The 14,824-nt window shown below is 32.5% G+C and overlaps 1 protein-coding gene across 1 annotated transcript in view; it reads right to left on the reverse strand.

The window, feature by feature from the left end:
- The window catches only part of LOC129233742 (RING-type E3 ubiquitin-protein ligase PPIL2-like), a 73,888-nt gene that overhangs the window by 20,374 nt on the left and 38,690 nt on the right, over positions 1-14,824 (reverse strand). The window contains exons 9-11 of the mRNA XM_054867718.1: positions 12,577-12,773; positions 11,306-11,457; positions 5,453-5,509 (exon numbers count right to left, since the gene is read on the reverse strand). Coding sequence (XP_054723693.1) covers positions 5,453-5,509; positions 11,306-11,457; positions 12,577-12,773 — 406 coding nt within the window. The remainder of the gene's footprint in view (positions 1-5,452; positions 5,510-11,305; positions 11,458-12,576; positions 12,774-14,824) is intronic.

The raw sequence follows: 14,824 nt of genomic DNA on the forward strand, positions 1-14,824 counted from the left end.
TGCATGCCAGTATTTTACCCCAGGGCCCAGTATAGGTCTCAACGTCCCGGCCGAAGAGCAACTGTCTTAAGGCAGGAGATACTTTTGATTGTATTGCCGATATCGTTAGGTAATCCAGTATGCCCAGAGTCATTTTTGTAAATCAGGATCTGACACTGGTAATGATGTTTATTTGCTTGGATGGAGCCGGACATAATTACTGCTTTGTTGGAATCAATCTTAGATAACCATTTTGAAGCTTTTTCAGTGATGTATAATAGGAGGGATCATTAGAGAAGGAAATGTTCATAACCCTGTAGTTGTAGTGCCCAGGGCCGTCCAAAGAGGGAGGCGAGCGGGGCAAATGTCCCCGGCGCCACAAAATGAGGGAGCACTGCAAGGCACCCATCATTTTGTATGTCACAGATGCACACTCATAGACACACAAAATAGAGAATCATTGCAATGATTCTCTATTTTCTTCCTAGGGTATGAAAATAGTCCTCTCTTTCCATCTTCAAAACATTCGTTTCCTTTGTATCATTGAAGCAGATACAATTTATGAGAATATAACTGTTTATAATCAAACAAAAAGCCCTTCTCCTTCGTCTAATTCCCAAGAAATTTCTTGGAATTCTGCCTCTGCATGCAATGACGTAACCAGAAAAACGTCTTAGGAGAGCACATTGATAAAAAAAAAGGAATTTTTTTTTTTGATCTGATAAGAAAGAGAGGGGGATAGGAGGGGTCTCAGCGAAAATTTCTAGAAATTGAAGCCTTAAAAACCCGATTGTAGGCCATGTTTATTAACGTTAGGGTAAGGAGACTATTTCCAATCTTTTTTTTTTTTTGTTCTTATTAATAAATAAATTGAAATCAACTTCTTCTTCCCCTCTGCAAGTTTTAGAAATTGAAGTATCAAAAACGCAACTTTAAACAAGCTTTGAAGATTTTATGAAAAGGAGGGTCTGGAGTCTCACTGGGAAAAATTTTAAAATTACGGTCCAAGAACTTAAGCAATGTTTTATGTTAAGGGGCTATTCCACTTAAAAAATTTTAAGTGTCGTTCAAAAAACCCATTGATTGTGATATTAAAAAAAGGTGGTATGAGAAATCTTGCTCGAATATTTTCTTAAACTCAAGTTTTAAAATGCAATTTTGTTAAATGCCATATTTTGGAACATTAGGGCCAGTAATGTTTTGAATTTAAAGCTCCAAAAACACAATTCTGAGCAATTTTTGATGTTGTTGAGTATTTGGGGGTTTTCTCATAAAACTTACAACTATTTGATCAAATAAATGTTATCTTTTTTTTAACATACGTATACGAAAGCTGGTATTAAATTGGTACAAGTTAACTAAAAAACTCTTGAAAAGAATCATTGGATGAGTCCAGATTGAAATTTAATTTTCATGTAATTTATTTTGAGAAATGCATTTTCTATTTATATTATTAATTATTTATTCGTGTTCCTAGTTTGATCAGTGTGAGTAACTAATTCAACTTTAATTGATAATTTTTTATCTTGTGGGATAACATTTTACTAGATAAATATTTGAATTTTGACAATTTCCACTATTCCATTTTTTTTTTTTTTTTTGGATTATTAATGTTTCAAATATTAGAAATAAATTCATTATTTGTGTTTTAATTTGTATTATGCATAGCCATCTGATTGTTCTGTCAATTAATATGTAGAAAATGCAAGTACGTGTTCACATGTGTGATGCACTGATGTTATAACTAACTTGATTTTTTTGTGTGTACAGGGGAGAGGAGCGCCAGGAAACTTTTGCCCCAGGCGCCGCCAGCTCTTCGAAAGGCCCTGGTAGTGCCCTGTAATTTCTGTGCAAAATTTCAAACCCAACGAACTTTGTTAAGGGGGGGGGGGGGGGGGTCCAAGGTTGCACGAACTTCAAAAGAGGAGGTATGCTAAAACAGAATTAGTAGCTGATAATTACACAAGACTAAGATAAATCCAATTAAAACTGATCATTAAAATATGATAATTAACTAAAATTAATTAAATAATTGAAATTAATAGAGTCATTAGTTGAAATTAGTTTAAAAAAGTTTATGTTAAGTGGTAAATTAATTATTGTCAGTTTGTAAATTAACATTAAACTGAAAGTTATCACATAGAAAGTTTCCAAATATGGGGGAACCTCAGTCCTCCTGAAAATAAGTGATACATTTTCTATTAATAAAAAGGGCACAATAAAAGAAAAACGGAAAACGAAAACTGTTCTAGAAATTACTTGGAAAATGCATGCGATAATTTAATAAAATGTGGTGCAAATTCATTGTTGAAACACGCGGGTTACTCGATCATCGGCATTATTTATATGAGGATAAATAAATCTATGTCTATGGAGTCGAATGTTTAACTATATGAATGTTACATAACGTAACCCTGTCCGATTTGAACAACATTTCAGACAAAATCCCACAACTCTCTCAACGAAAATATTAACAAGGTTTCACTTAAAAAGCTTGAATTAGTTTTTATTTATTTTATTTATAATATTCTTTTGATAACACGAATTAGAATGATATTTCCAATCTTATCCGTTTTCTAATTATCATTCCTAATCATCAATTAAAAGCTTGAACAAACTATTAACTCTTTGAGGGACGGAGGCTTCCTTTGTTGCAACCATTTTATATATATATATATTTTTTTTCTTTCTTCAGCCAACTGACACAGTAATTTCAGTTAGCTGAAAAAAAAGAGAAGCAAGAAATAAATGGTGTTCTCAAGTGAAGTCGCTATTCCTCAAAGGGTGAAAGCTGTTTGAAAAAATTTTAAATATCGGAAAAGGCGTATTGCCGTTTTTTATCATTATTTTTTTCTTTCTAACGGGGCTGTGTTAGAGGCTTTAGCCTTTTGCGGAACAAGTGCGAACCAACGATATGGCATCCAGTCATTCATATGCCACCATTAAGGCGCGGATGTGAATGTCACAGGAAAATTCGATGCCCAGTTTCCACCAGATGGAGACACCTGAGCTCTCTTCGATGCGAAACTGCAAAAGGAATTTAATTTTGTCAAGAGTATTCACAGTAAAACGACCTAAGGGCTCTTTTACATGCCGATTAATGGAATGTATACCTAATGAATTAAATTAAGCATCTGTGTAATTTTTTTTAAGAACATGTTGTTAATTTTAACAACAATACATATCATATTTTACGACGCAGGTAATGATTTTTTTTCTTTAATACGATGTTGCAAAACACTCTATTGCAAGAAATAGTAAATATCTTTAGCTTGAAGAAAATAAGTGTTTAAAAAAAAAGGCAATATATAAAAGAAAAACTCAAAAACATTTACCTCGTATTCACCTTTTTTGTTTCTTTGCTTGTAACGCAGTAAATAGCGGTAATTTTCACCTAGTAATTTATAGTTAAATGCACATGCCTGTTTTTTGTTACGTTTAATGCTACCTTCACAATTTACTAAAGATGGATGCATAGATGCTAATTAAATAACTCCTTAGTACAAAGCCAGTGAATAACAATCAGAAAATGTATTCCAATGATGCAAATACAAATATGTTTTATGAAAAAACATTGAATAAGATTTTTTTTCGTCAATTAAAAACTAACTGTTTTTCTTTTGGGATCATAGAATTACAATTCAGTAAGATTTAAAAGTAATAATTTCTAATAAATTACTTATTACATGCGTTAATATGGCCGAACTTGTAATTTCATAAACTGATCACAGTAAAATATTCAAGTAATTTTCAATTTAATTTTTCTATAAAATTTTGATACAGTAAAAAGTTTGTTACACCAACTTCAAGTTTTATTTATTCATTTATTTTATTTATTTTACCTTCAAACACGAATTTTTTTGGGGCATTTAATATGTTCCATGATCATGCTTAAATATTGGGGGGGAGGGGGGGAAACATCAGTAAAAAATCTACGTAATTTGTTACTCAGAAAGGAGAGAGATGTTAAAAGTAATCTAAAAGTTCAAATAAAATTTTTATCAAAATATAAAATGAATCTGAAATGAACCATGCCAAAAATATAGAGTTAAAATGAAAAAAAAAAAATCAATAATTTTTTTCTCATCCTCAAACACACGAAATGTGTAGAATTTCTTTTTTCGCTGCTGGCTTAGAATCTAAAATTAGTTTTTAAATGGAAAAACACATTAACACGTAAAATTGCTCGTATTATCAAGAAAACTTTAAAAGGGAGCACTGCGACTTACCTAGCTTGGGTAAACTTAATTTTCTTTTGCATACAATTTTTTGTTCAAGATATGTTTCCTATAAGTATGACGTAGATAAAAACTGCATGTTAAAACAGAAAAGAATCGGAATTCAATTACTGATTCACCAGGAATGCACCTCACTCTGGCTGTCTTTCGTACAACATGCGTCTACGAAATCCACGAAAATCCAAAAAGAAGAGAGAAAGAAATAAAGAAAACCACGCCAATGAGAATGTGGGATACGGCGGAAGTGGCAATAAATGCTTGTTTTTACTTTGCCAATGGCAATTTGATGGATCAAGGAGAGGGGCTGAATTTCAAGGTCACAGGACCCAGCTGGTTTGAAAGTCGAAAGGGACATTTCCCCGTTTCGGACGGAGTAGGTGACACAGCAAAAAGCAGACGAAAATTGGGAACCTGCAGTTGTTGCACGAGGTTCTCGTGTTCTGAATTGACTCAAGCGCTGAGAAAATTGCCGATTACTGGGAATATTTAAGAGGAGAGAATGCTGCATTTTATAAAATCATTATCTTTCGGAAAAATTTTGTTGATGCGAGATGCAACAACTGGGAAAAAAGGAGAGGGGTCTTTCGGGAAGGAGGGGGGGGGGTCCGGACCCCATGGACCCACCCCTTGGCTACATCCTTGCTGGGAAAATAAATATTTTCTATTTTTACAAAAGCTATAATTATGAAAATTTGGTTAATCCTTTTTAAAGAAAATCAATGTTTTTGGCTTAAAAAGAAATGTATAACATAGTATTTTAAAGATTGAATACTGAGCAGCAGTAACCAATTTAATTGAAAAGCAAGCTACATAATTTTTTAACAAAAATTATGTAGCTTACTTTTCAACTCTTTATATATATATATATATATATATATGTATATATATATATATATATATATATATATATATATATATATATATATATATATATATATATATATATATATATTGAACTTTAGATAGATTTCTTCAGTTTATTAAAAAGTTTTTTTTTTGGACTATCATATTATGCCTTCACCAGTAAAAAAAAACAAACAGATTGAGCAGATTCCAGTAAAAATTATTTTCTGTATCAAACTTACATACGCTAAATACATAAACTTACTCTTGGCTAGAGAGGAAAAGAAGGCAATGCAATGAATCACTTACTACATCAAACAATAAGAAAGGTTTGCAAGGTTTAATTAATGACAATTATTCCATAGCAGAAAGTGATAAAATTAAGTTTTTACCTTCCAAAAATAGAGTGTTTTTTATCCAAATGCTGACAAGATCGATATGTAATAAAACTGGAAAAGAAATAAAATTAGTTCACAATCCATTTTTAAAACTTAATTTGTTATTGAATGGAGAATGTATTTAATTAATGATACTCATTAGGCAACACATTAACGGCTTTTGTACTGATTTTCACATAAATGAAATTCATTTACATATAATGCAGTACTTAGAGATGCAACATAGATGCAAAAACATCAATACTCAAAATTAAAAGGTTAATGGTATTGATGCTCTAACCACAAAACATAGATGATTTGAAACATCAATGTTCAGAAACGTTACATTTTAACTATACATTCATGCACAGTAACTATGCTTTTATAGGAGAACTGAGCTTGCAACCTGTAGAGTAAGGTCACCAGTAACAGACAGTTATAAGTTTGGATTTAAATAATAAGAGTTTTCAGCGGATAAAACTGATGTTGCTGTGGCCCATGAATACGGTGCAACCATCTAGTGTTATCAGAGTGAATTTTATGAGCCAGTTGATCTTTACAAGGCAGTGGTGGAAGGTTATGAACAGCCACCACGAGGTCTGCCGGTGTTTCATGTTCATTTGAATTTAAAAAGGCTTTAGTCCTAAAAATAAAAAACTTTGCACATTTTGAAGAGAAAAAGGGAATTTTGTTCATTACTCATCCTTTCCTCATCCGATCTGTAACTGGGTATCATCAAATTTGTCGGTGTCTGTCATAGAGGGTCGGATCTTTTTTCGAAATCCAGCAAATAAAAATAGAATTAACTAATTCAGAGGATCCAGAAGCAGCCAAACGTTAGATGCAATGTAGTTGCATAAGAGAAAAATAATTTTAAAATTCTAAATACATTAAAAGGCTCAAAAAATTAAGTTAACCCAGGAGCAATGTCTTAAGTACGTATGTTACTGGTGCCGTTATCCTATAGGAGGGTTAAACTGATGTTGCTGTGGCCCATCAATACGGTGCAGACATCTAGAGTTATCAGAGTGAATTTTATGAACCAGTTGGTATTCACAAGGCAGTGGTGGAAGGTTATGAACAGCCGATGCAAGATCAGCTGGGTGCTTTATGTTCATTTGAATTTAATAAGGTTTTAGATCTAAATATAAAGCACATTTTGAAGAGAAAAGGGGAATTCCATTACTCATCCTTTCCTCATCCGATCTGTAACTGGGTATCATCAGATTTGTCGGTATCGAACCTGTTTTTGAAATTGAGCAAATAAAAATAGAATTAACTAATTCAGAGGATCTAGAAGCAGCCAGTTGTTACATGAGATGTTGTTGCATGAGAAAAAAGTAGTTTAAAAAGTCTAAAATACATTAAAAGTCTCAGAAAATTTAGTTAACCTGAGAGTGATGTCTGAAGCATGTCTGTGACTGATGCTGTTACCCTATTTATTGATTTATTACTAAGATTTTTGAAAAATCAAAGCCGAGTTCTGAATGATAATAATAATAATTGAATTATTTGGACTTCAAATTTAGCAATGCAAGATACACTGTAAATAATACAAGATAACGCATGAGTAAATAAGTAACTCATGAAAGTATTTAAAATACAAAACATTGAGACATCTAACACAAATTTAAAAAATTATTATTATTATTATTTATTATTATTATTATTATTTTTTTTTTTTTTGTGTGTGTTCTGACAGATTTACTGGTTGACCTGGAAAGCTGATTTCATGAAGTCGGTGATTAATGGGGTGAGTTTCATATACGATCGGCTACATGGCTAACTGAGTTAACCAGTCGCTCTACTCAAACAGGCCCAAATTTTCATCTGAGTAATAATTTTAAAAATATATATTTATTTAAGGATTATACGGATAAGAGGCTTAAAAAGTTTTTTATTTATTTATTTTTATTTGCTTTTAATTTTTGTATACTGCCGTGCTAAGCACACATGTGGTATCTGCAGTAGAGATCAAAATGAGAAATTGATGATTAAAGTTTTACAACTCATTTCTTTGATTTATGACTTAATTAAATGCTCAACTTGCGGTAGTTGTTTCGTAAATAACTTATCTAAAAACCGTAAGAGAGTATTTTTGTAAAAATCTTAATTTAAAATTAAGAAATGTAGTTACGACAATTTTTTTTTCAAAACCGTTTCATATGCTAAGCTATTTTCACCGTAAGTTACAATTACTAAGCATTTTTAGGGGTATCTGCACAGATACTACAAAAGTAGCTTAGAAAAACGTCCTCAATGTATCATTAAATAATACTGAAAACATCTGCTTTCTTTAGACGCAGCTGTTTCCCTTTATTTTGTTAATACAAATCTAAGAGAATCTACCTTTTGAAAGATACCATTTTCAAAACTCTGAACAGTTCTGTAATCCATAACAATTTTCTGTTTTTTATATTCAAAGAATGTGTTTTTTATAATGTTTTATTTTTTAGATTCATTTTTACCGAGCATAGAGATAATTTTGGCAGCAGACAATACTTAAATAAAAATATTACTGGCCGTAGAATGAAATGTGTTTTTTTTTTTGTTTTTTGCTTGAAAGAATTAGATATGAATATTTTGCATGCATTTCATTTTTAGAATTTGCATTTTAAAAAACCATTTAAATAGAAAAAGCTGAATATTTACTTTAAAAATTATGCAAAGTTGTATTAGTTTTTATAATCAACCTGTATCAACTATTCCCAACAGTAAACTAATTTTAATATTCCGTGTTACAATAAAATGCTACATTATTAAATATGCTGCTTTACTAAGGTATAAAGGACGTATCTACAAATTACTAAGGAAAAAAGTGGTAACAGCGCAGATACCACTTTAAAGGCTTAGTATTAGTCACTTATGTTCAAATTGTCTTAGCAAACTAAGCAAATTTGCAGTTACGACTTTTTCTCAAGGCTTTTTTTAATATTTCGCGTTCACAAATCGACAAAAAACTTGAGATTTAGATAAAGTAAATTACTAACGACCACGTGGTGACAATAACTCAATTTTGATAAAATGTGCAGATACCACATCTGTGCTTAGCACGCAGGGCCGATCCTAGGGTGTCGGCCGCCTGTGTGCAAAGACCTGATGTGCCGCCCCTGAAGAGCAATTTGCATGTTTTGACTATAACGCCCATATAAATCTATATAAACCTTTCTTCAAATTTCTGTATCAAGATCTAATTAAAAAAAACAGAAGAAGGATGAATTCATGTAAAAAGTTAGAAAAAACTCCTTAGGTATAGTTTATATCTTTGAAGAAAGTAATAGGTACAAAAAATGTACTAGTCGTAAAAACGCATTTTATAGTCTGTCTGATGATATCAGAGGAAAGACGGAGGAGGAAGAAACGGGGTGGGGGGGATTCGCATCCAGAAAATATTAAAAATTGGCTTATGAAAAAAGCTGTAATTAATATTTGGTTGTGTTTGGTTGCTAGGACAAAAGAGTCGGGAACATTCAAGGTCCATGGAGAAATTTTCAATATTGACGTCAAAAATTGCAATTTTAGGAAATTTTTCGAGATTTGAGGGGAAAGTAATGTTGGAGTTCTTTCCTAAAATTCTTTAAAAATTGATGTTAAATTGCAGTTATTTTTTGTGACCTTAGTTTAGAAAGGATCGGCGCTCTTAAAAATTTTTTTCTGGAACGGAAGTTTGGAACAAGCAATTTTGGGTTATCTTTGTTGACGTTGTTGGAGGGAGGGAGATTCGGTCGTCTCCTATCGAAAGTTTTCAAAATTGAAGTTTAAAACTCAAATTCAGGCTGTCTTTGGTGACGGTAGGGGGTCTGGCATCCTTCCTCTGGTAATTTATCGGCACTATTGTTTCAAAAACATATTTTTCGCTAGATTTGGACACGATAGGGAAAAATACTCCGAACTGAGAGAAATATTTTTCGGAATTAAAATCAATTTTAGGCTATTTTTGTAAAGGAAGGGTTTTAGGGCTCTAAAAAGCGCAATTTTGTATTATCTTTGGTGACGTTAAGGAAACCGAGAAGTTTCAGCGGATCTTTCTGAATATTTTTCGATATTAATATCTGAAAAATACAACTTAAGACTTGTCTCCGATTGATGGGGGATGCCGGATGTCCTAGCGCTGTGAAAATTTACGTAAGCCATCCGGAATTTTTTAGAAATGGAAGTCCCAAAATCGTATTTTAGGCATTGTTTGATAACGTTGGGACAAAGAGCGGTTGGGGATTCAGCGTGCCCTCAAGAACTGTTTTTTGAAACTGAAGTCAATTTCAGGCTATTTTAAGCAGGAATGGTTTGGTGGCTTCACGGAACCATCTAGAAACGAAAGTTTAAGCCATAGTGATTACGTTGGAGAAAAGAGGGATCCGCGGTATTTCCCCCAAAGTTCTTTGAAACTGATGATTGAAAAACGCAATTTTGGTTTGTTTTTGAATACGTTAAGTGAGAGGGGGTAGGATTGGGGACCGCTAATTCAGACTATCTTTTGTAGTTATGTTAGGGAATGGATTTCAGGGGCCTCTACCTCAAATTTCGAAAAAGAAATTCGAAAAATGCCATTAAGCAATTTTTGATGACGTTTGGAAGAGCGGTCCCCAGAAGAGACATTTTGGGTTTTAGAGCGATCATTTTTAGGCCTTCTTTAAAGTCTTGTCAAAAAGGTCAAGGCATCCTTTTGGATCTTCGTTTTGGAGCTACACTTAAAATTTGTTACCCGGGGCAAGGACCCTGTCCTCCTACCTGATATGTAACCGGGCAGTTCATTCGTGATTTTAATTAAAAAAAAGTGCTGTAAAGGGGGAAAATTAAAAATTTTAGTTCGTTGATTATATATGTTTGACTCTCAGGGGAGTCGCAATTTTCCATTGTCTCTCCAGTCTCCACGCATCCACGACTGCTGAACACAGAATTTGTAGTTTGAAATACTTGCGAGAGTATTCTATCAGCATAGTTTTTTTTTTCTTTTACATAAAATATGTATGTCTTCATTGTTAAGGGTCAATAAAAGCTTGGAAGGCTGGGGATGAGTATTAGTGGCCTTTAGAAGGCACTCTTTCATGCTTCGGGTGGGGGGGGGGAGTAGATTTTCGTCATTGCCCCTCCCCTGCTGTATTCATGCCTGATTACCAGTTCTGTCACAAATTTTGCAACCAAATGAAGCATGTGAGTCTAACATTCCATTTTTCTCAATATGCTAAGCTGTTGGAAAATTGACACCTACTTTGATAATTGAACATTTAAAATTCTGCATATTTATTCGACTTATTATGTCATCTTGTGAGAAATTCTTGAGGAATTTTGCTTGATTAAAAGAACTACATGATGCCGCCTGCGGCCGCCCCTTGCTTTGGCCGCCCTTGTGCGGTGCACACTCTGCACACCTGCTAGGATCGGCCCTGTTAGCACGGCAGTATAGTCATAAATGAAGGAGACATAATCCAATTATTTAAATGAATTGAAATAGAGGATACTGATGGACTAGGACTAGCCTAGCTGTGCTTAGAGCCAGTTGCTGGTTGTTACTTTTGTATTTGTATATTTATAACGTAAATAAATGCTAGCAACAGTAACACTTATGTACTATCAATATGATGTTATAAATATTTTGAATCAATAAGAAATATTAAAGTGCTGAAAATGAAACAAAAACAAAGTAAATAAACAAAAAAATCCTTATGAAATGGCAAACATTATTGTAACAAGTAAAGTTGAAGAATTATGGATCAGACTGCTGGAAAGTATCAGAATTTTTTGAACATATTATAGACCCTCAATAAAACATGTAAGATATAAATTTAGAATTCCTTAGAATAATAAAGATATACTGAGTACAACTGTACGCATTAAATATTTTTAAAGATTTGGCTGAAAGTAACTTACAACTGAGATTTGTTGGTATTAGGGCCAGAATTGGCCATGCTTAAAATTCCTCTACCTTGATGGCTCAAATTGGGAGCAAATTCATCTTCGAAGGGTTTCTTCCAAACAGATTCTCCTCCTGTACCAGTGCCAGTAGGGTCTCCTCCTTGTATCTATAAAGACATAAATGTTTTATTTAAGGAGTTATACCATTTTAAAGAAAAAAAATAATTAATATGCATTTTAACCAGCAATAATTTCAACAGTTCTTTTACTTCCATAAAACATAATGTTACAAATTCTGTAAATAGTAATTATTGTAGTAACGTAACCTGTAAATAGTTTCCCGTAATGAATATACAGCCCCCATACATTCGGCTGAAGTATATGGTCCCCTATTTTTTCATTGATAAGATTTGTGAATGAAAAGAAATAAGAAAGTGTGGAATGGTGTAGCATTTTCTGGAATAGTTGAGAGATCTCTTTTGGTGTGTATAAAAAGCCGTTATGCATGATAAAGAGTTTAGTTTCGACTGAGAATTTGTACTGAGAGTGTATTAGCTCTGTTTACTGTGAGGCTTTCCGCTGTGTTGTTTTTCGTATTTGGAAGTAAATACGTGTGTAACCGTTGAGTTTACTGTGTTGTGTGATATTTGATTAATTGCTGATGATTAATTTAGCAGTTGTTGACGATCTTTCCTGTACATAGTGTAAATAAATTTCCTGTATTTTTAATCAAAAACTGTGTCGTCCTTTCAAGAAAGTTGGAAGTCGCACCGGATCCGTTACAATAATAACAAGTCCATAATGGAAATTATGTTTGTAGCTGAATATGTAATAGCAGAAAGTCTAGTTTTGTAATTTTAAAGAAATAAGTTTCTTACTTTCTTGAAACATATAAGATAACAGGTTTTTGTACAATAGAGATTAGAAAATATTTAAAAACTAAATGAACTTTTTACAATACCATACTACTTTCAGAATAGAATAATCACATGTCAATAGGATCATTCAGTAGCTCAGATAGAAATATTTAAGGTACCAATCTTTTAAAATCTTTCATAAGTCTATGCAGAATTTACAGTAGTAAAGAATCCCTTCTTGCAAAGAAAGATGTTTAGAACTTATATTTGTATGAAATAAAAACGTATTTTTTTTTTCAATCACACAGATAATATTTTGAAAGTTAGTTATTTGGGATTTTTAGTTACTTTTACCTTATAGCATACATAACACTTCAACAAGCAATTATACTTAATTACGTAAGCAAAAGCAAGTCCGAATATACTCACCATAAAATTCTTTATAGAACGGTGGAAAATTGTTCCTTCATAATAGCCTGATTTCGCTAACTTAATAAAGTTTTCACAAGCTTTTGGTGTAATATCACAGTGTAACTCCAAGTTCAATGGTCCCAAGTTTGTAAGAATTTGAGAATAACCCTTTTTCTTCACACGAGCATATCTTACCACAGCATCATCAAGAACAGCTAAAGATGAAAAACTATTTTATAGTAAAGAAATAAAATGAATGTAACCAAAATAACAGTACACTCCCGATCATCTGTGAGCCAGACCCAAGGCAGAAAAAGTGATCAGCTTCATTTAGGAAATGTGCATGTGCCTTTGCATGTAGTAAGGGGCCATTCATTAATTACGTAAGGGTTCCGAGGGAGAAGGGGGTTGAAAAAATCTCTACATACCCTTACTTGGGGGGGGGGGGCGTCAGACCCATTCTTACGTAATATTTTCCAAGTCGATATTTTACATTAGAAATCGCGTGGTCAAGTGGTTTGGCAGGGATCCTATTTCTTTGGCTTCTGGAAGGTAAAAAACATATTAGGATGAGCTATCTTTTACTTGTTTTTAAACAAATGTATAGTGAAAAATATAATTAAAAAATCGCACTGCGTATAGCATGTCTTATTTTGAATTAGTATCCCAACACATACAAAAAATATTTGTCGAAAAAATATTCAGTCTAGATCCTTTTTAGTAAACATTTCTTATACACAAAAAGTATTACCAAATTTTAAAAAAAAAAAATTAGTAATAGCGAATTTAATAACGATTCCAGTGATATTAATATTCGTTATTTTGTTATTTTGAAAAACAAAATAGAATTTTACATAAGATTGGGGGGGGGAGGTTTGAAAAATCTTACTTACCCTTACATGGGGGAGGGGGGGGTCAAAAATTGCCAAAATCATCCTTACGTAATTAATGAAGGGCCCCTTAAGGGTTTTTCTACACATCAACAGATGTATAGTTGGCTGAAAAGCTGATACTAAAAAAAGTGATTCAAGAATCAAGAAAATTGTTTTTTTCAGAAAAAATTAAAAACAAATGGAGGTTTTTTTTTTTAAAGTGAAACTTTTTATGCGAGGCCTTTGAACTTTTGATCCACTACCTTTTTGTTTGATGGAAGTGACATAGTTGTTTTTATGTGTGACAAAAAGTTGCACGTGCGCTCTTCTTATTTTCTTTCTTTCTCGTTGTCAGTGGTTGCATGAACTGTGTTCAGCCTGCATAGTGATCACTGAGTACAGCTTTTGATTATCAATAGAGTATCTGTTGAAACACATACGTATAACCAATACATTTTGAGCATTGCTAAGTGTTCTCGTTCTTTATTATTTATTGTCTTCATTAAAATGTAAAATTTTGTTGTGAAATGTCTGAAAACTGAACTGCAACATATAGGCTGGGGCTTGATCTGGAGTCCAAAGGGTTCAAAGCTTAGCACTCTGCTGATTGAGCCACTGTGACTGTGTGTGGCCATATTTTTATGTGTAAGAAAACCATGTTGAAGAAAATTGGAGTCTAAACTTCAGACCTACATTTTGATTGATGTTGAACTGTTTCAGTTAATAAAAGAGAAAGATTTCATTCATTCACATTTAAAACAAGTTAGGTATAAAAATTAGGTTCCTAATAGGAAAGCTTTTTCAAGGAGCTATTATTCATTTAAAGAAATTAGTTACCTTACTAGATTTGCTGAAAGAGCATTTTACTCAACTTTTCATAAGTTATTTTTAAGCACTTTTATTATACTTGGCCTGTTTGTCACAGAGTAATCTGAGGCCTGGTTTTGCTTATATTTCAGCAACTAGATCACTTAGAGACTTCAGGATTTCACTAAATGATTTGCTTAATCTTAAGGTACAACTTAAAGCTAAAAAATTAAAATTCAGAAATAAAATTATTATTTTGGTTAGGGTGCAAAATAGCAAATTTCATGTAATTTCCTCATTAAATGTTTAAATATAAAACTCATTCTTACAAATTTCGTTACTTTGCAACAGTAATGTTAAAAACCAATCATAATGAAAATTTTGAATCAAGGCTTCTCTGAAGCGAACATGAAATTAGCAAGCATAAATCCTAGAGAGTTACTCCCTTTTAGTACCGAGCATTTATAAGAAAAAATAAGGTGAAGTTTCGTGATGGCAAAATAATTCTGTTTCCGAAATACATTTACACTAAAAAAAATAAAATTACAGAATTTTTAAAAAATACAAAGCACTTTTCAAAATGCACT

This window comes from Uloborus diversus, unplaced genomic scaffold, assembly GCF_026930045.1.
Source record: "Uloborus diversus isolate 005 unplaced genomic scaffold, Udiv.v.3.1 scaffold_678, whole genome shotgun sequence".
Lineage (NCBI taxonomy): Eukaryota > Metazoa > Arthropoda > Arachnida > Araneae > Uloboridae > Uloborus > Uloborus diversus.